At 42.8% G+C, this 25955-nt stretch overlaps 1 protein-coding gene across 1 annotated transcript in view; it reads left to right on the forward strand.

Moving 5' to 3' along the window:
- The first annotated feature begins 2368 nt into the window (after window positions 1–2368).
- acsl5 (acyl-CoA synthetase long chain family member 5) overlaps window positions 2369–25955 on the forward strand; it is a 39603-nt gene continuing 16016 nt past the window's right edge. Inside the window, exons 1-14 of the mRNA XM_042305244.1 lie at window positions 2369–2530; window positions 10759–10922; window positions 11139–11247; window positions 11426–11490; window positions 15603–15704; window positions 16334–16433; window positions 22184–22362; window positions 23255–23287; window positions 23465–23516; window positions 23693–23766; window positions 24381–24458; window positions 24794–24928; window positions 25345–25479; window positions 25708–25803. Of these exons, the coding sequence (XP_042161178.1) occupies window positions 10767–10922; window positions 11139–11247; window positions 11426–11490; window positions 15603–15704; window positions 16334–16433; window positions 22184–22362; window positions 23255–23287; window positions 23465–23516; window positions 23693–23766; window positions 24381–24458; window positions 24794–24928; window positions 25345–25479; window positions 25708–25803 (1314 nt within the window). The 5' untranslated portion in view covers window positions 2369–2530; window positions 10759–10766. The remainder of the gene's footprint in view (window positions 2531–10758; window positions 10923–11138; window positions 11248–11425; window positions 11491–15602; window positions 15705–16333; window positions 16434–22183; window positions 22363–23254; window positions 23288–23464; window positions 23517–23692; window positions 23767–24380; window positions 24459–24793; window positions 24929–25344; window positions 25480–25707; window positions 25804–25955) is intronic.

Here is a 25955-nt window from a genome sequence, read left to right on the forward strand (position 1 = left end):
TTCTTAATTGGGCTTTGGATGGTGTATCAGTACACCCAATCACTACAACGATACAGGCGTCCTTCCTAACTCAGTAACCGAAGAAGAAGGAAACTGCTTAGGGATTTCACCATGAGCACAATTGTGATTTTAAAACAGTTACAGGGTTTAGTGGTTGTGATATGAGAAAACTGAGGATGGATCAACAACATTGTAGTTATGTCCAGAATAAAAATATTCAGAAACATGCATCCTGTTTGCAACTAGGCACTTATTAAGTAATACTGTAAAAAATGTGGCAAAGAAATTAACTTTTTGTCCTGAATACAAAACATTATGTTCTGGGCAAATCCAACGCAACACATCACTGAGTACCACTCTTCATATTTTCAATCATGGTGGTGGCTGTATCATGTTATGAGTATGCTTGTCATCTTCAAGGACTAGGGAGTTTTTGGGGGTAAAAATAAACAGAAAACAGCTAAGAACAGGCAAAATCCTAGAGGAAAACCTGGTTCAGTCTTCTTTCCAACATACACTGGGATACGAATTCATCTTTCAGCAGGACAATAACCTAAAACACAAGGGTAAATCTACACTAGAGTTGCTTACCAAGGCGACATTGAATGTTCCTGAGTGGCCTGTATAAAGTTCTGACTTAAATCGGCTTGAAAATGGATGCCAAGACTTGAAAATGGCTTTCTAGCTATGATCAACAACCAACTTGCCAGAGCTTGAAGCCACTTTTTAAAGAATAATGGCCAAAATTGTACAATCCAGGTGCGCAAAGCTATTACAGATTTACCCCTTTGGCAGCTGTGTAGATCGTTGACCAAAAATTACAATTAAATACATTTTAATCCCACTTTGTAACACAACAAAATGTGGAAAAAGTCAAGGGGTTTGAATACTTTTTGATGGCATTGTATATGTGAACATATTGCCTTGGATCTTCTGATAAGGTAGCATTTCAAAACAATGCTACCATAACCTCAGTCATTCTAGTGTCCTTCTGGAGAAACCCTGATCCACCTAGCATAGCTAGCTATGCATTGATAGCATCATTGCTGTCTGGCTAGCATAAATAATTAAATCAAAAGAGGTAGCCTGGGTGTGTGTATTGAATGCTTACACCATGTGGTAAACCCCCAGAATTTGGCCAAATACAAAAGATTTTCATACTAAATCACATGATTGTTGTTAGTTTATCATGGAATTTAATTTTACAGTAGTTTGACCTTTGAGGTCAGAAACGCAACACACATAGGCAGTGCAGTACCGTGTCAAGATTAGCTCAATCGCAACAAATTATCAAGTATTTTTCAAGTCAATAACACATGTACATGACCTTGCTTCCCCAGTCGATAAGGACACGTGTTGCCTATACAGAGTATTAAGTAAGGTATGGATTTTTGGGTTATTTGAGATATTGGTATGGAAAGGTTAGGTGAGGAGCAGGATACAGAGGAGGAGATTATAAGAACTTGGCTAGAAGCCTGTGCAACCTTTAACCTAGTGACCAATCTAGTAAGTTATCTGTTATTGGAAAGCATATTTTATACATTATGTCAATATATTGTATAACATGTATTAGCAATGGTACCAAAAATTGAATGAGAAGGAGAGGAGCCAGATGATAAGATCTTGGCTAGAAGCTGCACCTAGATGACAACCTTTCACCCAATGACCAATTCAAATCAATTCAAATCAAATCCATTTTTATTTGTCACATGCGCCGAATACAACAGGTATTAGACCTTACAGTGAAATGCTTACTCACAAGCCCTTAACCAACAATGCAGTTTTAAGAAAATCGAGTTGAGAAAATATTAACTAACGTTTAAAAAAAATCTATAACAATAATGAGGCTATGTACAGGGGGTACCAGTCCCGAGTCAATGTGCGGGGGTACAGGTTAGTCAAGGTAATTTGTACATGTAGGTAAGAGTAAAGTGACTATGCATAGATAATAAATAGCGAGTAGCAGCAGTGTAAAAACAAAGGGGGTGGTGTCAATGCAAATAGTCCGGGTGGTCATTTGATTAATTGTTCAACAGTCTTATGGTTTGGGGTTTGAAGCTGTTAAGGAGCCTTTTGGACCTAGACTTGGCACTCCGGTACCGCTTTCCGTGCGGTGGTAGAGAGAACAGTCTATGACTTGGGTGACTGGAGTCTTTGACAATTTTTTGAGCCTTCCTCTGACATCGCCTAGTATATAGGTCCTGGATAGTAGGAAGCTTGGCCCCAGTGATGTATTGGGCCGTACGCACTACCCTCTGTAGCACCTTACGTTGATGTCTTTGCTCATTTTCAGTTATCAGTTTGAAAGATAGTGGCCAAGGTTCAAAGGTCCCTTGCTTTCAGCTCAGTTTTATTGGAGCTTTGGTTATGACTTCCTCACTCGCCCGAGTGTCAGCAAGCAGACCAGTGGACGAGGCTTGGTCCCAGACACACACATAAACACACACCTGTCATCAGTGAGTGGAGCCCCCAAAGAGCAGACGGTGAAATTGTAAAGGACGGCAGAGAAAGATACCTGGGAGAAAGACAGGTGGGTGGCAGTGCTTCATGTCATGTTTTGTGTGCTTGTTAGGTGTAGGGGTTAGACTGTTGACATTGGTCAAACAAGCATGTCGTTAACATTTTATTTGCATAACCCCTCTCAGGTGATCGAAAGATGTTCGACTAAGTATTGACACACTGTCAGTATGATGAATTCAACTGCAACATGCTTCAACTAAGTTTAAAGAAAACATGTTAGCAGAGTTAGCCTAGCTAAATGGTTTTAGACTGTTTGAGTATACATATATGTAGTCCTGACTATGGTTTTGCACAGTTAAAACTGTTAAAAACTGGGTGTACTTTACTGGCTAGTGATGTTGATGGGCTAATCGAGTCTTTGTATTTGCCCCTTTATTTGCATAAATGGCATGTCAGATGGATAGTATTAACCACAATGCACCATTTTGCATAAAAGGAAAAGTATGCGTAAAAGGACCAAATAGAGAGAGAGAATAGGTGGAAATAGAGTCAAACAAAAATGGCATGCTATGTGAAAACGTAGAAAATCCACGTATCATCAGGTAACCGAATCTGAGAAAGCATTTTAGATGCGTTTGGCAGGTCATGAATATAAATTTGAAGGTCCAAAAATCGATCCCAGTGGAACACCCTCTACATTTGATCTCAAGAGGGGGAGTATACTCCTGGAGATATGGTCAATGGTATTATCAACAGTATCAAAATCTTATCAAAATCAAAATCTTTATGCGTCCAGTGGGTCCGACCTCCCAAGTGCCTTTGAAGTTCTGACTTTGGACTGTAAAGATGACCATAAAGTCTTATCAATGTCCTTCACTGTTCCCTATGCAGGCGTTTCAGAGGGCCAATCTGTTAGCATAAATCGATTAATTGTTCCTTCGTTTCTCCTCTTACTGAAATACAGTCAGTGTTGAATACACACACAAGCGTGCACACAAACACACCCACAAACTAGGTCAAAGACAAATATTGACATTGAGAATTGTTAGAGGCAAGCATTGAATTGAAGGAGATTGCGGAAATGGGTAAACCTAGGTAAACAACATTCTACAATGTACCGAGTAGACCACTACGTTGAGAATTACTCTAACAGTAAATGTATATGGGGCAAATGTCATTGCAGATAACACTACAGTAATATACACTGACTTTGACCCCATTTAATGGTAACACACACATGCAGATCCAGTCAAAAGTGTGGACACATCTACTCATTCATGGGTTTTTCTTTATTTGTACTATTTTCTACATTGTAGAATAATAGTGAAGACATCAAAACTATGAAATAACACATATGGAATCCTGTAGTAACCAAAAAAGTGTTAAACAAATCAAAATACATTTTATATTTGAGATTCTTCATAGTAGCCACCCTTTGCCTTGATGACAGCTTTGTCCACTCTTGTCATTTTCTCAACCAGCTTCATGAGGTAGTCACCTGGTAGTCACCTGGAATGCATTTCAATTAACAGGTGTGCCTTGTTTAATGTATTTCCTTCTTAATAACCTCTTAAAGCTAGGGGGCAGAATTTTCACTTTTGGATAAATAGTGTGCCCAATGTCAACTTTCTGCTACTCATGCCAAGAATATAAGATATGCATATTATTCATAGATTTGGATAGAAAACACTCTGAAGTTTCTAAAACTGTTTGAATCATGTCTGTGAGTATAACAGAACATACGTTGCAGGCAAAACCCCGAGGACTAACTGTTCAGATCCCCCCCCTCTGTTCACTATATTGTCTTTGCCATTGGATATTTAATAGGAACCAATTTTCAGTTCCTATCGCTTCCACACTATGTCGCCAGTCTTTGGAATATGGTTGAGGTTATTCCTTTGTTCTATGAAGAAGTAGGCCAACTCGGAACTGGGGACACTTTTGTGAGTTACGCAAGACGTGAAAAGCAGAGCTGGTTTCTTTTCGTTCATGTATTGAATACAGATTGCCCCGTCTACAATTTGATCGATTATTAACGTTTAAAAATACCGAACGTTGTATTACAAAAGTAGTTTGAAATATTTTGGCAAAGTTTATAGGCAACTTTTGAAATATTTTGTAGTGACGTTGTGTTTTTGTAAGCTGTTTTCTTCTGGATCAAACACGCTTTATAAATGGACATTTTCAAAATATATGGACGGAATTAATCCTACAAAAGGACCAATTGTGATGTTTATGGGACATATTGGAGTGCCAACAAAAGAAGCTTGTCAAAGGTAATGCATATTTTATATTTTATCAGCGTTTTGTGTAGCGCCTGCTACGCTAGCTCCTTTGTTTGCTGCTGGTGCAGATATCAGATAATAGCTTCTTATGCTTTCGCTGAAAAGCATGTTTAAAATCTGACATGTTGGCTGGATTCACAACGAGTGTAGCTTTAATTGAGTATCTTACATGTGTGATTTAATGAAAGTTTGAATTTTATAGCATTTTATTTGAATCTGGCGCTCTACATTTCCCCTATCCATAAGAGGTTTTTAAGGCGTTTGAGCCAATCAGTTGTGTTGTGACAAGGTAGGTGTGGTATACAGAAGATAGCCCTATTTGGTTAAAGTCCATATTATGTCAAGAACAGCTCAAGTAATCAAAAAGAAACAACAGTCCATTATTACTTTAAGACATGAAGGTCAGTCAATGCTGAAATTTCAAGAACTTTTTATGTTTCTTCAAGTGCAATCGGAAAAACCATCAAGCACTATGATGAAACTGGATCTCATGAGGACCACCACAGGAAAGGAAGACCCAGTTACCTCTGCTGCAGAAGATACGTTTATTAGAGTTACCAGCCTCAGAAATGGCATCCAAAATAAGTGCTTCACAGAGTTCAAGTAACAGACACAACTCAACATCAACTGTTCAGAGGAGACTGTGTGAATCAGGCCTTCATGGTTGAATTGCTGCAAAGAAACCACTACTAAAGGACACCAATAATAAGAATAGACTTGCTTGGGCCAAGAAGCATGGGCAATGGACATTAGACTGGTGGAAATCTGTCCTTTGGACTGATGAGTCCAAATTTAATATTTTTGGTGTCTTTGTGAGACACAGAGTAGGTGAACGGATGATCTCTGCATGTGTGTTTCCCACCGTGAAGCATGGAGGAGGAGCTGTGATGGTGCTTTGCTGGTGACACTGTCTGTGATTCATTTAGAATTCAAGGCATACTTAACCAGCATGGCTCCCACAGCATTCTGCAGCGATATGCCATCCAATCTGGTTTGAGTTTAGTGGGAATATAATTTGTTTTTCAACAGGACAATGACCTAACACATCTCCAGGCTGTGTAAGGGCTATTTGACCAAGAAGGAGAGTGATGGAGTGCTGCATCACATGACCTGGACTCCACAATCACCCGACCTCAACCCAATTGAGATGGTTTGGGATGAGTTGGACCGCAGAGTGAAGGAAAAGCAGCCAACAAGTGCTCAGCATATGTGGGAACTAATCATTCCAGGTGAAGCTGGTTGACAGAATGGCATGAGTGTGCAAAACTATCATTAAGGCAAAGGGTGGCTACTTTGAATAATCTGAAATATAAAATATATTTTGATTTGTTTAACACTTTTTTGGTTACTACGTGAGTCCATATGTGTTATTTCATAGTTTTGATGTCTTCACTATTATTCCACAATGTAGAAAATAGTAAAAATAAAGAAACTCTTGAATGAGTAGGTGTGTCCAAACTTTTACTGATACTGAACATCATACATGATGTAATACATGTACATGTACCATGCACAAAATAAATTTGTCATATTCCAATGAAATCACTACATATCTCAGCTAGACAATACAATGTGTACATTTGAGTCATTTAGCAGACAGGAGCAATTAGGGTTAAGTGCCTTCACTTTTTGTATGTGTTTGTATATGTATTTATTAAGTATCTGTCACGATCTGATTTTAGAAATCCTTGTTTATTCTCTATATTTTCGTTAGGTCAGGGTGTGACTAGGGTGGGTACTCTAGTTTTTGTATATCTATGTTTTCTTTTTCCTTGTTGGCCTAGTATGATTCCCAATCAGAGGCAGCTGTCTATCGTTGTCTCTGATTGGGAATCATACTTAGGCAGCCCTTTTCCCACCTTCAGTTGTGGGATCTTGTCTATGTTTGGTTGCATGTATTTTTGCAAGACGAAGCTTTTCGTTTGTTGTATTGTTTTGTTTTGTTTTTTTGCTGGTTCACATTTCAATAAAATATGATGAACTCAAATCACGCTGCGCCTTGGTCTACCCTTAACGACGAACGTTACAGAAGATCCCACCACCAACGGACCAAGCAGCGTGGTCAGGAGGACTGGACCTGGGAGGAAATCCTGAAGGGAGCAGGACCCTGGACAAGGGCCGGGGAGTATCGCCGTCCGAAGGAGGAGATAGAGACAGCGAAAGCGTAACGGCGACGATAGGAGGAGTAAGCTCAACGAAGCAAGCACGAGAGGCAGCCCCAAAATGGCAGCATTCGTGTGAAACTGAAGGCGCGAACCACTGCTTTTAATCAGGGCAAGGTGTCTGGTAACATGACTGAATACAAACAGTGCAGCTATTCCCTCCGCAAATCTATCAAACAAGCTAAGCGCCAGTACAGAGACAAAGTAGAATCTCAATTCAACGGCTCAGACACAAGAGGCATGTGGCAGGGTCTACAGTCAATCACGGACTACAGGAAGAAACCCAGCCCAGTCACGGACCAGGATGTCTTGCTCCCAGGCAGACTAAATAACTTTTTGCCCGCTTTGAGGACAATACAGTGCCACTGACACGGCCTGCAACGAAAACATGCGGTCTCTCCTTCACTGCAGCCGAAATGAGTAAGACATTTAAACGTGTTAACCCTCGCAAGGCTGCAGGCCCAGACGGGATCCCCAGCCGCGCCCTCAGAGCATGCGCAGACCAGCTGGCCGGTGTGTTTACGGACATATTCAATCAATCCCTATACCAGTCTGCTGTTCCCACATGCTTCAAGAGGGCCACCATTGTTCCTGTTCCCAAGAAAGCTAAGGTAACTGAGCTAAACGACTACCGCCCGTAGCACTCACTTCCGTCATCATGAAGTGCTTTGAGAGACTAGTCAAGGACCATATCACCTCCACCCTACCTGACACCCTAGACCCACTCCAATTTGCTTACCGCCCAAATAGGTCCACAGACGATGCAATCTCAACCACACTGCACACTGCCCTAACCCATCTGGACAAGAGGAATACCTATGTGAGAATGCTGTTCATCGACTACAGCTCGGCATTCAACACCATAGTACCCTCCAAGCTCGTCATCAAGCTCGAGACCCTGGGTCTCGACCCCGCCCTGTGCAACTGGGTACTGGACTTCCTGACGGGCCGCCCCCAGGTGGTGAGGGTAGGCAACAACATCTCCTCCCCGCTGATCCTCAACACTGGGGCCCAACAAGGGTGCGTTCTGAGCCCTCTCCTGTACTCCCTGTTCACCCACGACTGCGTGGCCACGCACGCCTCCAACTCAATCATCAAGTTTGCGGACGACACAACAGTGGTAGGCTTGATTACCAACAACGACGAGACGGCCTACAGGGAGGAGGTGAGGGCCCTCGGAGTGTGGTGTCAGGAAAATAACCTCACACTCAACGTCAACAAAACTAAGGAGATGATTGTGGACTTCAGGAAACAGCAGAGGGAACACCCCCATCCACATCGATGGAACAGTAGTGGAGAGGGTAGCAAGTTTTAAGTTCCTCGGCATACACATCACAGACAAACTGAATTGGTCCACTCACACAGACAGCATCGTGAGGAAGGCGCAGCAGCGCCTCTTCAACCTCAGGAGGCTGAAGAAATTTGGCTTGTCACCAAAAGCACTCACAAACTTCTACAGATGCACAATCGAGAGCATCCTGGCGGGCTGTATAACCGCCTGGTATGGCAACTGCACCGCCCTCAACCGTAAGGCTCTCCAGAGGGTAGTGAGGTCTGCACAACGCATCACCGGGGGTAAACTACCTGCCCTCCAGGACACCTACACCACCCGATGCTACAGGAAGGCCATAAAGATCATCAAGGACATCAACCACCCGAGCCACTGCCTGTTCACCCCGCTGCCATCCAGAAGGCGAGGTCAGTACAGGTGCATCAAAGCTGGGACCGAGAGACTGAAAAACAGCTTCTATCTCAAGGCCATCAGACTGTTAAACAGCCACCACTAACATTGAGTGGCTACTGCCAACACACTGTCAATGTCACTGACTCTACTCCAGCCACTTTAATCATGGGAATCGATGGGAAATGATGTAAATATATCACTAGCCACTTTAAACAATGCTACCTTATATAATGTTACTTACCCTACATTGTTCATCTCATATGCATACGTTGATACTGTACTCTATATCATCGACTGCATCCTTATGTAATACATGTATCACTAGCCACTTTAACTATGCCACTTGGTTTACATACTTATCTCATATGTATATACTGTACCCGATATCATCTACTGTATCTTGCCTATGCTGCTCTGTACCATCACTCATTCATATATCCTTATGTACATATTCTTTATCCCCTTACACTGTGTATGACAGTAGTTTTTTTTTGGAATTGTTAGTTAGATTACTTGCTCGTTATTACTGCATTGTCGGAACTAGAAGCACAAGCATTTCGCTACACTCGCATTAACATCTGCTAACCATGTGTATGTGACAAATAAAATTTGATTTGATTTGATTTGACAAATAAAATTTGATTTGATTTGAAAACATTTGGGGGGGGGGGACACAGGGAGATTGGCAGAGTCAGGGGTTTAGACCTGAGCCAACTTCCCATGCTTACAGTGGGGAGCGTGTGACTGGTCAGGCACCGTGTTATGCGGTGATGCGCACGGTGTCTCCAGTGAGCATTCACAGGCCGGTGCGCTCTGTGCCAGCGCCCCGCATTTTCTGGGCGGAAGTGATCCAGCCAGGATGGGTTGTGTCAGCTCTACGCTTGAGACCTCCAGTGCGCCTCCACGGCCCAGTGTATCCGGTGCCTGCTCCACGCACCAGGCTTCCAGTGCATCTCCCCAGTCCGGTGAGATCTGTTCCGGATCCACGTACCAGGTCTCCAGTTTGTCTCCCCAGACTGGTAAGCCCTGTGGCAGCTCCACGCACCAGGCTTCCAGTACGTCTCCTCAGTCCGGTGAGACCTGTTCTGGCTCCACGTATGAAGCCTCCAGTGATGATCCATGGCTTGGAGCCTCCAGTGATGATCCATGGCCCGGAGCCTCCAGTGATGATCCATGGCCCGGAGCCTCCAGTGATGATCCATGGCCCAGAACCTGTAGTAGTGATCCATGGCACGAAGGCTCCAGTGATAATCCAGGGCACGGTGCCTCCAGTGATAATCCAGGGCAAGGAGCCTCCGGCAACGGTCCCCAGTCCGGAGCCTCCGGTGACGGTCCCCAGTCCGGTGCCTCCGGGGACGGTCCCCAGTCCGGAGCCTTCTGCGGCGGTCCGGTGCCCTCGTTGGTGGTCCGGAGCCTCCGGCGATGATCCACGGTCCGGTTCCTCCTCCTCCGATCTGCGGTCCGGAGTCTCCATCGACGATCCACAGTCCGGTTCCACGGAAGCGGAGGGATCAGCGTGCGGAGCGGGGGCTACGTCCTGAACCGGAGCCGCCACCGAGGATAGATGCCCACCCGGACCCTCCCCTATAGAGTCAGGCCTGAGTCCGCACCTTTGTGGGGGGGGTACTGTCACGCCCTGACCTTAGAGAGCCGTTTTATTTCTCTATTTGGTTAGGTCAGGGTGTGATTTGGGTGGGCATTCTATGTTTTCTATTTCTTTGTGTTTGGCCGAGTGTGGTTCCCAATCAGAGGCAGCTGTCTATCGTTGTCTCTGATTGGGAATCATACTTAGGCAGACTTTTTCCCACCTATGTTGTGGGTAATTATTTATTTTCTGTGTGTGTTTGGGTGCGCCACGGTTGCGTCAAGTTCGGTTTCTGTTTTCCCTGTTTTTTTGTGAAAGTTTCACTTTATTAAAATATGTGGAATTACATGCACGCTGCGCCTTGGCTCATCTATGATCTATGATCATTGAAGACAGTGAACGTGACAGTATCCCCATTTATTTGGACACATTTCACCTAGTCGGCTCAGGATTCGAACCCACAATATTTCAGTTACTGGCCCGACGCTCTTAACCACTAGGCTACCTACCGCCAATATAAGTATATACAAGTTATAGTGTTAATATTGTGTATTGGTAACAGCACTTCCTTTCTCTCGTCAGATTTGAACATGGACTTCCTCCTCAACTTCCTGTTTAGCCCTCTGCCCACCTCGGCCATCGTCTCCCTGTTTGCCTTGATGGGGGCTGCCCTGGTCTACCTCAACACCAGGCCTAAACCCCTCACTATGCCTGCAGACCTCAACTGCCAGACCGTAGGAGTCAAGGTAAGGACACTCTCCGGCTGAATTCCAAATTGACCCCTAGCCTCTACCTACACCCTAGGCACTCCTGTATCTGAGAGGATTGGATCACATTGTTGAGGGTCAATTCCATTTAATTTCAGTCAAATCAGGAAGTCATAAACAGATTCCAATTGCAATTTTCCTCATTGCTTTTCAATGTGTCTTCCCTTATATGTCATTGCTCTCCCTCATGTCCAGGATGGAGCGAGGAAAAGTGCCCTGCAAGAAGATGACAACCTGATGACGTATTTTCATGACGATGCCAGAACACTGTACGAAGTTTTCCAGAGGGGACTACAAGTCTCAGGTCACCACCATATCTCCTTCTGTCACATATATCTTGTGTCTGCACTAAGAATAAGAGAGAGGTTTTTGGAATCAACATTAGAATACATCGTAGTATTCATGTCTGACTGAGCGTAGCAAGGTCAGTGAGATTGTGTGGTTATCATAATGAGGAGATCAAATCCATGTCTCCTTTACAGGTAATGGACCCTGTCTAGGCTACAGGAAACCAGGGCAACCGTACCAGTGGCTGAAATACAAACAGGTATGACACTATCACTGATATTACTTATCAGCGTTTCTCTGGGTCTGAATTCAGAAAAGATTTTGTATACAACATTTTGGAAAAAATACTGAATGAGCCAATGGCTTTTCTAAGTGGTTCATGCTTTTACATTCATTTGTGTTTGTATGTGTATTTATTTGGTATCCCAATGTGTTAGGTCCTGTCCTAACACATTAAGGCACTTACATCACACAAAAAAACTTACATCATATAACATTATTACACCACTAAATATCTACAATACAACATTTATAATACCACCATACAACAATATTACAATGTACACTACCGTTCAAAAGTTTGGGGTCACTTAGAAACTTCCTTGTTTTTGAAAGAAAAGCAATTTTTTTGGTCCATTAAAATAACAACAAATTGATCAGAAATACAGTGTAGACATTGTTAATGTTGTAAATGACTATTGTAGCTGGAAACGGCAGATTTGTTATGGAATATCTACATAGGTGTACAGAGGCCCATTATCAGCAACCATCACTCCTGTGTTCCAATAGCACGTTGTGTAAGCTAATCAAAGTTAATGATTTTAAAAGGCTAGTTGATCATTAGAAGCAATTATGTTAGCACAGCACTATTTTGCTGATTAAAGCAGCAATTAAACTGGCCTTTAGACTAGTTGAGTATCTGGAGCATCAGCATTTGTAGGTTCTATTACAGGCTCAAAATGGCTAGAAATAAAGCACTTTCTTCTAAAACTCGTCAGTCTATTCTTGTTCTGAGAAATTAAGGCTATTCCATGTGAGAAATTGCCAAGAAACTGAAGATCTGGTACAACGCTGTGTACTACTCCCTTCACAGAACAGTGCATACTGGCTCTAACCAGAATAGAAAGAGGAGTGGGAGGCCCCGGCGCACAACTGAGCAAGAGGACAAGTACATTAGAGTGTCCAGTTTGAGAAACAGAGGCCTCACAAGTCCTCAACTGGCAGCTTCATTAAATAGTACCCACAACAGTGAAGAGGTGACTCTGGGATGCAGTGACTCTGGGATGCTGGCCTTCTAGGCAGAGTTGCAAAGAAAAAGCCATATCTCAGACTGGCCAATAAAAATAAAATATTAAGATGGGCAAAATAACAGACACTGGACAGAGGAATTCAGCCGAGAAGGCCAGCATCCCGGAGTCGCCTCTTCATTGTTGACGTTGAGACTAGAAATTTCTAAGTGACCCCAAACTTTGTAGAGAGCGTGTGCTAGCGTGTTTGCGTGTCTCTTCAGTCTGCTTTGTTCCATGAAGTGTAGATTTATGTTTTTTTAAACCTGATTTTACTGCATGCATGAGTTACTTGATGTGGAATAGAGTTATATGTAGTCATGGTTCTGTGTTGTACGGTGCATTTCCCAGAGTCTGTTCTGGACTTGGGGACAGGCAAGAAACCCCTTTGTGTCATGTCTTGTGGGGTATGCATGGGTGTCTGAGCTGTGTGCTAGTCATTTGAACAGACAGCTTGGTGCTTTCAACATGTCAGTACCTCTCACAAATCAAATCAAATCCAATTTTATTTGTCACATGCACCGAGGTGTAGACCTTACATTGAAATGCTTACTTATAAGCCCTTAACCAACAACACAATTTTAAGAAAAATATTTTTTTAAAGTAAGAAATAAAAGTAACAAATAATTAAACAGCAGCAGTAAAATAGCAATAGCGAGGCAATGTACAGAGGTTACTGGTACAGAGTCAATGTGTGGGGGCACCAGTTAGTCGAGGTAATTGAAGTAATATGTACTTGTAGGTAGAGTTATTAAAGTGACAATGCATAGATAATAACAGACAGTAGCAGCAGCGTAAAAGAGACAAAAAAGACTAGTGATGCAGTCAATCTTTCCTCTACTTTGAGCATTTTGACATCCATGGCATTGATATTAGCTCTCTGCATACATTTAAGGGGCAGTCTTGCTGCTCTGTTCTGGGCCAACTGTAGTTTGCCTATGTATCTCTTTGTGGCACTTGACAATATGACTGAGCAGTAGTCCAAGTGTGACAAAACTAGGGCCTGTAGGACTTGTTTTGATGATAGCAATGTCAAGAAAGCAGAGCAGCACTTTATAGTGGACAGACCTCTCCCCATCTTAGCTAACGTTGCATCAATATGTTTTGAAAATGACAGTTTACAATTCAGGGTGACACCAAGCCATTTAGTCTCCTTAACTTGCTCAATTTCCACATGATTCATTACAAGATTTAGATGAGGGTTAGAGTTTAGTGAATTGTCTGTCCAAAATACAAAACTTTTAGTTTTTTAAATATTTAGTAGTAGCTTGTTACTTACTTGCCATCTTTTCTAAAAACTGACTACATGTCTTTGTTAAGGATTGCAGTGATTTCACTTGCTGTGGTAGCTGATGTGTGTATATATGTATGCTGATAGCACAACATTATACACATCAGCTACCACAGCAAGTGAAATCACTGCAATCCTTAACAAAGACATGCAGTCAGTTTTTAGAAAAGATGGCAAAGATTGTCAACTTTACTCAGTGCCAGTGGCCGGTCATTAGTAAAGATTGAAAAAAGTGAGGGGCCTAGAAAACTTCCTTGGGGAATGCCATACTCTACCTTGATTATGTTGGAAAAGCTTCCATTAAAGAACACTAACTTTTCTGTTCGATGGGTCATTCTTGATCCACGATACAGCAGGGGATATAAAGCCATAATAATACGTTTTTACAGCAGCAGTTTATGATTGATAATGTCAAATGCTAACACAGCTCCCACAAGCTTCTTCTTATCAATTTCTTTCAGCCAATCATCAGTTATTTGTGTAAGTGCCGTACATGTTGAGTGCCCTTCCTTATAAGCATTGCGAAAGTCCATTGTGAATTAGTTTACTGTAAAATAGCATTATATCTGGTCAAACACAATTTTTTCCAAAGTTTTAGTAAAGGTTGGTAGCTGGCTGATTGGTCGGCCGGCTGTAAAGGGTGCTGTCATAGTTGATTTGTACCTATCATGCACCTAATACTTATTTTCCACCATAATTTGCAAATAAATTCATTAAAAATCCTACAATGTGATTTTCAGGATTTTTTTTCTCATTTTGTCTGTCACAGTTGAAGTGTACCTATGATGAAAATTACAGGCCTTTCTCATCTTTTTAAGTGGGAGAACTTGCACAATTGGTGGCTGACTAAATACTTTTTTGCCCCACTGTACACTATATTAGGCCCAGCCTTTGGACATGTTTTCTATTTTTTTTTATTGTAGCCTAGATATGGCTACAAAATTATGATCACTACATCCAAAGGATGTGGATACTGCTTTAGAGCACATTTTTGCAGCATTAGTAAAGATGTGATTAATATATGTGGATGATTTCATTACTGTGCTGTTTGTAAATACCCTGGTAGATTGATGAATAACCTGAACCAGGTTGGAGGCACTGGTTACAGTTTGAAGCTTTGTCTTGAGTAGACAGCTTGATGAAAGCCAGTCAATACTTGTCACCCAGAAAGTAGACGTCTCTGTTGATATCACATACATTATCAAGCATTTCACACATATTATCCAAATACTGACTGTTAGCACTTGGTGGTCTATAGCAACTTCCCACAAGTATAGGCTTTAGGTGAACCAATCTGTAGCCATATTACTTCAACAGCATTTGACATGAAATCCTCTCAGCTTTACAGGAATATGACTGAATATAAACAGCAACACCTCCCCCATTGGCTTCGCCTGTCTGAACATTTGATGTTATAACCATATATTGCTACCACTGTATCATCAAAATAATTATCTAACTGAATTTCAGAGAGAGCCAGTATATGAATGCGTTCTGTTTCTAGCAAATTATCGTTTTCATTAACCTTGTTTTTTAGGCTACATATGTTAATGTTAATAATACATACGTTCATTTGTAGCGCTTATCTGGGTTGTTTGATTGTTGTTATTGCTTTCCTGGGAGACTTGTTATTGCTTTATCAGAGGTAGTCATGACAGTGACTTGTCCGTAATTAGAACTTTTGATGGACAGATGGATGCGTAGTGCATTCTTTGTGCATTTGATCAAGCTCTGTATGTATAGACACCATAACATCCTTGACTTTGACCTTTAAGGTAATGCCTTCCACCACAGGTGTCCAATCGGGCTGAGCACCTTGGGTCAGGGCTGATCCATAGGGGCCTGAAGCCGACCCCTGATACCTTCATTGGTATCTTTGCTCAGAACAGACCAGAGGTGAGACATTTTTTCTAGGTTGGGTATATTTCATCTATCACTGTCTATTGATGCATACAGAAGTTGCAGTTATTGAACTGTTTGAAAAATCCGAATTGGTAATGTACTGCAGTGCCAGCTGTGCCACCAGAGACTCTGGGTTCGCGCCCAGGCTCTGTCGTAACCGGCTGTGACCGGGAGGTCCGTGGGGCGACGCACAATTGGCCTAGCGTCGTCCGGGTTAGGGAGGGGTTGGCTGGTAGGGATATCCTTGTCTCATCGCGCACCAGCGACTTCCGTGGTGGGCCGGGCACAGTGCGCGCTAACCAAGGTTGCCAGGTGCACGGTGTTTCCTCCAACACATTGGTGCGGCTGGCTTCCGGGTTGGATTTGCGCTGTGTTAAGAAGCAGTGCGGCTTGGTTGGGTTGTGTATCAGAGGACGCATGACTTTCATCCTTCGTCTCTCCCGAGCCCGTACGGGAGTTGTAGCGATGAGACAAGATAGTAGCTACTAAAATGTGGTAAAAATCGTTTTTAAAAACACCAAAAAAAGAAATGGGCAAGACATGAGCTGTGCACATGAGTGTTGATCCATTGAACATTGACCCTTTGCGGCTTATTATTGCTCCCTGCTTGTTCTTTGGTCCAGTGGATTATCAGTGAGCTGGCCTGCTACACCTATTCCATGGTGGCGGTGCCCCTGTACGACACCCTGGGACATGAGGCACTGGAGTTCATTATTAAGAAAGGTAATTGGGCCTTCTCCACCATGTACTGCACTTCATTAACAGTGTTAATGAGGACAGGTTTAGGCCTGTCATTCCCTAGGGGTTCCACAAGGCTTGTTCCCAAGTCCACTATATTTTACCTTGACTAATCTTCTTCTTATTTTTCCTCTCTCACTTGTTAACTCCACCTCCTCCTCTCTATGCCACTGCTAGTATAGTGCAAGCTTTCAGAATCCCTTTATAACTCTCACATAGATGCTTTAGAAATCATTTATAAACAAATGTAATGCTATAAAGAATGTGGCAAAAGGGTTGTGCCACATTTGGCAAAATCAAGATTCATGGACCTGTTGCAACCAAGTATGAATACATACATGCATGCATGCGTACAAATTAAGAAAAAAGAAAAAAGCTGAAATGTCTTGATTCAATAAGTATTCAACCCCTTCATTGTGGCAAGTCTAAATAAGTAAAAATGTGCTACACAAGTCACATAAGTTTCATGGACTCCCTCTGTGGGCAATAATAGTGTTTAACATGATTTGTGAATGACTACCTCCTCTTTATGCCCCACACATACAATTATCTGCAAGGTCCCTCAGTCGAGCACTGAATTTCTAACACAGATTCAACCACAAAGACCAGGGAGGTTTTCCCAAATCCTCACAAAGAACGACACCTATTGGTAGATGGGTAAAAATGAAATAAAAAGCAGACATTAAATATCAAATCAAATTGTATTTGTCACATGCGCCGAATACGACAGGTGTAGACCTTACAGTGAAATGCTTACTGTCGCGTATGCTCCCTCTCCGGCCTATAGGTCACCAGGCTGCTCATTATGGAGCACACCTGTCACCATCGTTACACGCACCTGCGCGTCATCAGACTCACCTGAACTCCACCTCCCTGATTACCTTCCCTATATAAGTCACTCCCTTTGGTTCCTCCCCCAGGCATTATTGTTTCTGTTCCAGTGTCATGTCTGTGCATTGTTCGTGTTTGGTATTATGTTACGTTTATTTATTAAAACACTCACTCCCTGAACTTGCTTCCTGACTCTCAGCACACATGTTACACTTACTTACCCTTAACCAACAATGCAGTTTTAAGAAAAATAAGTGTTGAAGTATTTACTAAAATAAACTGAAGTTTTAAAAAATTACATTTAAAATGTAAAAATAGAAAATAACAAATAATTAAGGAGCAACAATAAAATAACAGTAGCGAAGCTATATACAGGGGGTACCGGTAGAGAGTCAATCGGCGGGGGCACAGGTTAGTCACTGTAATTGAGGTAATATGCACCTGTAGGTAGAGGTTATTTTATCTTGGATATCCAATCCAAGATGGCGTAGCAGTCGGACGTCTTGTCGTGTCGTGTCCCTTGTATATATCGTATATATCGTTTTTTTTTTTAAACATATTTTTCTTCGCATATATTTTAAAACATTTTGCTAAACCTCAACTTCCAAATACTACTCTCCTGCAACCCGCCTCACCCAATGTTGCTATTTTTTTCTGAAGTATTTATATTTACTTCGGATCCGGATCCCCTCAACTGAAGCTAGCCAGCTAACTACCAGCTATCAGTCAGCAAACCATTGCTAGCGGTCTTCAGCTAACCGGTCATCAGCTAACCTTTAGCTCGGAAAGCTCTCGCCAGTTCGAACAACGCGACTCTATCCAGAGCATAACGGACCTATTATTATTTTTTATCCCCGGATTCCCACCGGATTCCCACCGCAAACGGAACATTTTCAACTGGATCTTCACAACTAGCTACCCGCAACCCCGGATGATTACTCCTGGCTAGCGTTTCCACCCACTTAGCTTGAAGCTAGCCCGGCCAGAGCTCCTGTGCTACCACCGAAGCATACTCCTGGGCTACAATATCCGGACCCACGACCGATCTATCGATGTCACCGCATGAAGAGGCATAAACAGACTCACCCCATCGCGACGCCCCCCCAAAGGCTAACTTTCTAGCCCTTGCTATCTGCTTACTTGCTAATTCGGCCTGCTAGCTTGTTTAGCCCCAGTCCGCTAACTGCTAGCTTGTTTAGCCCCGGTAAGCTAACTGCTACCTTGTTTAGCCCCGGCCTACTAACTGTTAGCTTGTTAGCACAGGCCTGCTAACCGTCTGAATCGCCGCGTCCCAAACACTCACTGGACCCATATTTACTTGCAATCTCTTTTCGATTTTTTATTTGTTTATACCTTCCGGTAACCTGCCTCACCCAATGTGATACGGAATCGCTATTATTTTTTATTTTTAGAACACACTCAAGAACCTCCAGAAGCTAACCAGCTAACTAGCTGCAAGCTATTTAGTCATTGTACTCGCCAGTCCAGCTTCCCTGCCCCATCCACCGCTGCCCCCTGGACACTGATCACTTGGCTACATAGCTGATGCATGCTGGACTGTCCATTAATCACGGTACTCCATTCTACTTGTTTATGTTTTATCTGTCGGCCCCAGCCGCACTCAGGCTCTGTGTGTAGTTAATCCGACCCTCCCTGCCTAGTCAACGCCATTTTACCTGCTGTTGTTGTGCTAGCTGATTAGCTGTTGTTGTCTCACCTACTGTTTTAGCTACTGTTTTAGCTAGCTCTCCCAATTCAACACCTGTGATTACTGTATGCCTCGCTGTATGTCTCTCTCAAATGTCAATATGCCTTGTATACTGTTGTTCAGGTTAGTTATAATTGTTTTAGTTTACAATGGAGCCCCTAGTTCCACTCTTCATACCCCTGATATACCCCTGAAGTCCATGGAGAACAAGAGCACCTTCCCCCAGCTGCCCACTGCACTGAGGCTAGGTAACACGGTCACCACCGATAAATCCATGATTATTGAAAACTTCAACAAGCATTTCTCAACAGCTGGCCATGCCTTACGCCTGGCTACTCCAACCTCGGCCAACAGCTCCACCCCCCCCCCTCCCGCAGCTACTCGCCCAAACCTCTCCAGGTGCTCCTTTACCCAAATCCAGATAGCAGATGTTCTGAAAGTGCTGCAAAACCTGGACCCGTACAAATCAGCTGGGCTTGACAATCTGGACCCTCTATTTCTAAAACTATCCGCCGCCATTGTCGCAACCCCTATTACCAGCCTGTTCAACCTCTCTTTCATGTCGTCTGAGATCCCCAAGGATTGGAAAGCTGCCGCAGTCATCCCCCCTTCAAAGGGGGAGACACCCTGGACCCAAACTGTTACAGACCTATATCCATCCTGCCCTGCCTATCTAAGGTCTTCGAAAGCCAAGTCAACAAACAGGTCACTGACCATCTCGAATCCCACCGTACCTTCTCCGCTGTGCAATCTGGTTTCCGAGCCGGTCACGGGTGCACCTCAGCCACACTCAACGTACTAAACGATATCATAACCGCCATCGATAAAAGACAGTACTGTGCAGCCGTCTTCATCGACCTTTGCCAAGGCTTTTGACTCTGTCAATCACCATATTCTTATCGGCAGACTCAGTAGCCTCAGTTTTTCGGATGACTGCCTTGCCTGGTTCACCAATTACTTTGCAGACAGAGTTCAGTGTGTCAAATCGGAGGGCATGCTGTCCGGTCCTCTGGCAGTCTCTATGGGGGTGCCACAGGGTTCAATCCTCGGGCCGACCCTTTTCTCTGTATATATCAATGATGTTGCTCTTGCTGCGGGCGATTCCCTGATCCACCTCTACGCAGACGACACCATTTTATATACTTCCGGCCCGTCCTTGGACACTGTGCTATCTAACCTCCAAACGAGCTTCAATGCTATACAGCACTCCTTCCGTGGCCTCCAACTGCTCTTAAACGCTAGTAAAACCAAATGCATGCTTTTCAACCGTTCGCTGCCTGCACCTGCACGTCTGACCAGCATCACCACCCTGGATGGTTCCGACCTTGAATATGTGGACATCTATAAGTACCTAGGTGTCTGGCTAGACTGTAAACTCTCCTTCCAGACTCCGATCAAACATCTCCAATCGAAAATCAAATCAAGAGTCGGCTTTCTATTCCGCAACAAAGCCTCCTTCACTCACGCCGCCAAACTTACCCTAGTAAAACTGACTATCCTACCGATCCTCGACTTCGGCGATGTCATCTACAAAATTGCTTCCAACACTCTACTCAGCAAACTGGATGCAGTTTATCACAGTGCCATCCGTTTTGTCACTAAAGCACCTTATACCACCCACCACTGCGACTTGTATGCTCTAGTCGGCTGGCCCTCACTACATATTCGTCGCCAGACCCACTCGCTCCAGGTCATCTACAAGTCCATGCTAGGTAAAGCTCCGCCTTATCTCAGTTCACTGGTCACGATGGCAACACTCATCCGTAGCACGCGCTCCAGCAGGTGTATCTCACTGATCATCCCTAAAGCCAACACCTCATTTGGCCGCCTTTCTTTCCAGTTCTCTGCTGCCTGTGACTGGAACGAATTGCAAAAATCGCTGAAGTTGGAGACTTATCTCCCTCACCAACTTCAAACACCTGCTATCTGAGCAGCTAACCGATCGCTGCAGCTGTACATAGTCTATCGGTAAATAGCCCACCCATTTTTACCTACCTCATCCCCATACTGTTTTTATTTATTTACTTTTCTGCTCTTTTGCACACCAATATCTCTACCTGTACATGACCATCTGATCATTTATCACTCCAGTGTTAATCTGCAAAATTGTAATCATTCGCCTACCTCCTCATGCCTTTTGCACACAATGTATATAGACTCTTTTTTTTCCTACTGTGTTATTGACTTGTTAATTGTTTACTCCATGTGTAACTCTGTGTTGTCTGTTCACACTGCTATGCTTTATCTTGGCCAGGTCGCAGTTGCAAATGAAAACTTGTTCTCAACTAGCCTACCTGGTTAAATAAAGGTGAAATAAAAAATATTAAAAAAGGTAAATTGACTATGCATGGATAATAAACAGAGAGTAGCAGCAGCGGGGTGAACAATGCAAAAAGTCCAGGTAGCCATTTGATTAGCTGTTCAGGAATCTTATGGCTTGAGGGTAGAAGCTGTTAAGAAGTCTTTTGGACCTAAACTTTGTCCTGAATACAAAATGTTTTTGTCAAATCCAATACAACACTCTCAATATTTTCAAGAATAGTGGTGGCTGCATCATGGTATGGGTATGCTTGACATTGGCAAAACCTGAGGAGTTTTTCAGGATGAAACTAAATGGGATTTAGCTAAGCACAGGCAAAATCCTAGAGGAAAACTTGCTTCAGACTGCTTTACACCAGATACTGGGAGAGGAATTCACCTTTGAGTAGGACAATAACCTATAATGCAAGGCTGGAGTTCTACACTGGAGTTGCTTACCAATAAGACAATGACTGTTCTTGAGTGGCCAAATTAAAGTTTTGACTTAAATCTGCTTGCAAGACTAACAGAGCTTGAAGAATTTTGAAAAGAATAATGGGCAAATATTGCACAGTCCAGGTGTGCAGAGCTCTTAGAGACTTATCCCAAAAGACTCACAGCTGTAATCGCTACCAACGGTGTTTCTAATAACAGTATATTAACTCAGGGGATGAATATACTAATCAAGCTATATTAGTGTTTTATTTTTATTATAATTTTTGACATTACACAGTGTTTTGTATGGTCAATGACAAAAAAATTTTTTTTTAATTCATTTCAATCCCACTTTGTAACGCAACAAAATGTATAAACATCCAAGGGGGGTAAATACTTATGATACCCACTGTACATACATGTTCCAGCTGCCACATTTTCAACTGATTATTTGTGATTTCAGCGGACATCTCCACAGTGCTGTGTGACAAACAGAACAAAGCTGAGACACTGCTGGAAAACTGTGAGAAGGGAGAGACGCCTCAGCTCAAAACCATTATCCTCATGGATGCCTTTGACACCGAGCTGACCGCACGGGGCGCAAAGTGTGGGGTGGACATTCTGTCCCTGAAGGAAGTGGAGGTACTGTACTGTATGACAGTATATAGGGATGTATAAGAAAATAAGCATTTACACACTTTCATTGGCATTGAGCAGGTGCTGGGGAACAAAATATTTGTCAAGTAAAGAAAGAAAGATTGCACACTTTAATCTTCGCTTCGAAGCTTTTCGACCCTTGGGGTCTTCATCAGGTGCCTCCAACCACGGCTCTGGCTCTGACAGTGACTGAGGCTTCAAACTCAGAACTGACTTTTTTCCTACAGAATTTTGATTATTTATTATTTTTTGTTTCTCCCGAGGGGTTCCTCAAGGGTCTATGATAAGTCCAGCTGTATTTTACCCATGCTCAGAGAACAAATTGACCTTAATCATTAGATAGGAGTTGGGAATGTAAAGCTGATCCTAACAACCATTTGGGGGTTAATACTGCAGGACTTATATTGCCAACTTAAGCTGTCTTATCTCTAATCCTGTATTTTCTTAATGAGGTCCCAACTGTAATGGGTCAAGAAAGTTATAGTGGTAATCACTACTCTCTAGGGCAGTGTTTCGCAAATCCCTCCTCACGTCCTTCTACTCAGTTCCTCTTATCTGACCTATTCCAGTTAAAGCACACCTCAACTAATGAAGTGCAGGGTTATTAGTTGACGAGTTGAATCAAGTGTGCTGGTACTGAAATTCCATAGTCTTATACCAGCGCAATGCAAGACAATGCTAAAATGCATACAATTTGTGGAACTGTCTGGAAGTACTCAAGAAGAGGTTTGGTAAACAATGCTAAAGGGTAGTTAAGCAAGTATTAGTCCCTAGTATTTCAGTGGCCATATCCAATGTAGAGCAAATGCTGTCCTCTTTTCAAACATTACCGAAAAACAGTTTTAGATAAATCAATTGAATCCTAAATATTTTCTAGGCTCTGGGGAAGGACCATCTACACAAGCCAGTTGTAAGTCAAATTCATACAATATGTTACTTGTATATTTTTTATCCAGTCTAAAAAAAAAATCTTTGAAATATTTAGCTGTATTTAAGCCACCTGCTCTTAATTTCAAAATAGTTATTTTCTGCCAACATTGTATGTAGAAATACTACAATAAATGTGTGTTTTTGCTTCCCCTTACAGCCACCAAAGCCAGAGGACCTCAGCATCATATGTTTTACCAGTGGAACTACAGGTTGACCATACTGTACTTTAGTGTGTGTGTGTGTGTGTGTGTGTGTGTGTGTGTGTGTGTGTGTGTGTGTGTGTGTGTGTGTGTGTGTGTGTGTGTGTGTGTGTGTGTGTGTGTGTGTGTGTGTGTGTGTGTGTCTCTTGTATATCATGTGAACACCCTCCAAATATTGGTTTCAGGTGACCCTAAGGGAGCCATGCTGACTCATGAAAATGTGGTCTCAGATGCAGCAGGTGTGATTAAAACCTTTGAGGTATGCATGCTCCATCAGGAACTGACATATAAACACTGCCTAGGTCCAGGTTTTACCCTGTAGGAACGTTATCTTACCCATAGAATAACATCTAGAATCCCATAAAGTAATTCAATAACATATACAGTGAGCTCCAAAAGTATTGGGACTGTGACACATGTTGTTGTTATTTTGGCCCGGTACATCAGCACTGGATTTGAAATGATACAATGACTATGAGTTTAAAGTGCAGACTGTCAGCTTTAATTTTAGGGTATTTAGGGTATACATTCCTGCAGTCAGCATGCCAATTGCATGCTCCCTCAAAACGCTCCCTCAAAGGGATTTAAACAAATTTGTGCACAAAAAAATAATATTTCACAGACCCAATACTTTTGAAGCTAACTGTAGTAATTTAATATGATCACTGTGATCTTATCCTCGTGTGTATGTGTGTGTGGGGGGGGGTTGCATATGTGTGTGGGAGAAAAAGAGAAGAGAGAGATCTTATAATAATGTAGCTTCTTGTGAATGGCAAAAAGAGAGGCAAGCATTCACATGGGATTTGGTTCTGGATTGCCGAGATTTGTAGTCTTGTAATCATAACCTTCTGAATCAACTTGTGTCCCTCACAGATTTCCGTGGTTCCTACTACTCAGGATGTGTCCATCTCCTTCCTGCCTCTGGCACACATGTTTGAGAGGGTTGTACAGGTGAGTTCACAGTCTAACTGCAAACTGGTATTGAATTTTTTTGCGTTAACTCAACATTATCTTTGAGTACCTCCAGCTTTAGCATGAAATCCATGACAAATACTTTATGACAAATAGTTACTTTTTACAATGTATTTATTTAGTATTTTATCCAGGCAAGTCAATGAGGAACAAATTATTCTTTCTTGTTACAAAATTATTCTTTCTCGTTTTCTATTGACAAGTGACATTTATCTCTTACATTTTTCACCTATGGGAGCAGAGGACATTGAGTTCACTGAGTTCAGTATTGGGCTGATGGGTGCTAGTCTAGAAGTGCTTGTGTTCTCTCCCAGACAGTGCTGTACGGTGCTGGGGCCAGGGTTGGATTCTTTCAGGGAGACATTAAACTACTGCCAGACGACATGAAGAACCTGCAGCCCACCGTCTTCCCCGTGGTGCCGCGACTTCTGAACCGCGTATATGACAAAGTGAGTTATTAGTTTGCGGTCCTTCTCCTGAAGTGTGCACTTATACTGTACACTAACCCCACCACTAATCTCAACGCTTTACCTAAACCTTACCCACAGCAAATTGTTGCATGTTAATAGAGTTACAGTTACAGTGTTACAGTTACAAAGTTACAGTTATAGAGTTACAGTTACAGAGTTACAGTTGAGAGCTGTAATGGATAGTTTGAACGTCTACAGACCATTCAAAATTGATGTAGTTCTGTCCTTGAGCTGTTCTTGACTATTAATGTTCTGTATTATGTCATGTTTCATGTGGACCCCAGGAGATTAGCGGCTGCTTTTGAATAAGCTAACGGGGATCCAAATAAAATACCAAAGAGGACTATCTATATAATATGAGACCAAAATGAGTATCCTTTCTCTTTCTACTGTAGGTCCAAAGTGGAGCCCAGACCCCCTTCAAAAAATGGCTCCTGAATTTTGCCATTGACAGAAAGCTTGCCGAAGTTAAGGAGGGTGTCATCAGAAAAGACAGTATATGGGACAAGCTCATCTTCCACAAAGTTCAGGTATTGTACTCTCCAAAGTAGGAGTGAGACATCGTGTTCAAGGAGGTCAATAATGCTATTGCCAATGTTGTGCCAACAATCCTTGGAGGCTACATGTAAACCGTTTCCTGTGCCTAAAAAGGCAACAGGGGAGAAAAAGACTGTTCCACTGCAGGGGCTGTGAATTGGGAGGTTGTTATGGTACAGAATGCTCTACAATCTAGAACGTGTCGTGTCGGTTCTCTGCAGGAGTCGTTGGGGGGACGTGTGCGAGTGATGGTGACGGGAGCAGCGCCCATCTCTCCCTCCGTTCTCAACTTCCTACGGGCATCTCTGGGGTGTCAGGTACTTTAGCACCATCTACCCATCTATTATCTACCATAGATCTACCATCTACCCATCCATTTTTTTCTACCACTCAAAAGGGCTTTTCACACTGCATGTTCTTGGCCCATGGCTATCCTTTACCCTAGCTTACGTTGTTTTTACACAAGCAT

This window comes from Oncorhynchus tshawytscha, linkage group LG24 (genome assembly GCF_018296145.1).
Source record: "Oncorhynchus tshawytscha isolate Ot180627B linkage group LG24, Otsh_v2.0, whole genome shotgun sequence".
Classification (NCBI taxonomy): Eukaryota; Metazoa; Chordata; class Actinopteri; order Salmoniformes; family Salmonidae; genus Oncorhynchus; species Oncorhynchus tshawytscha.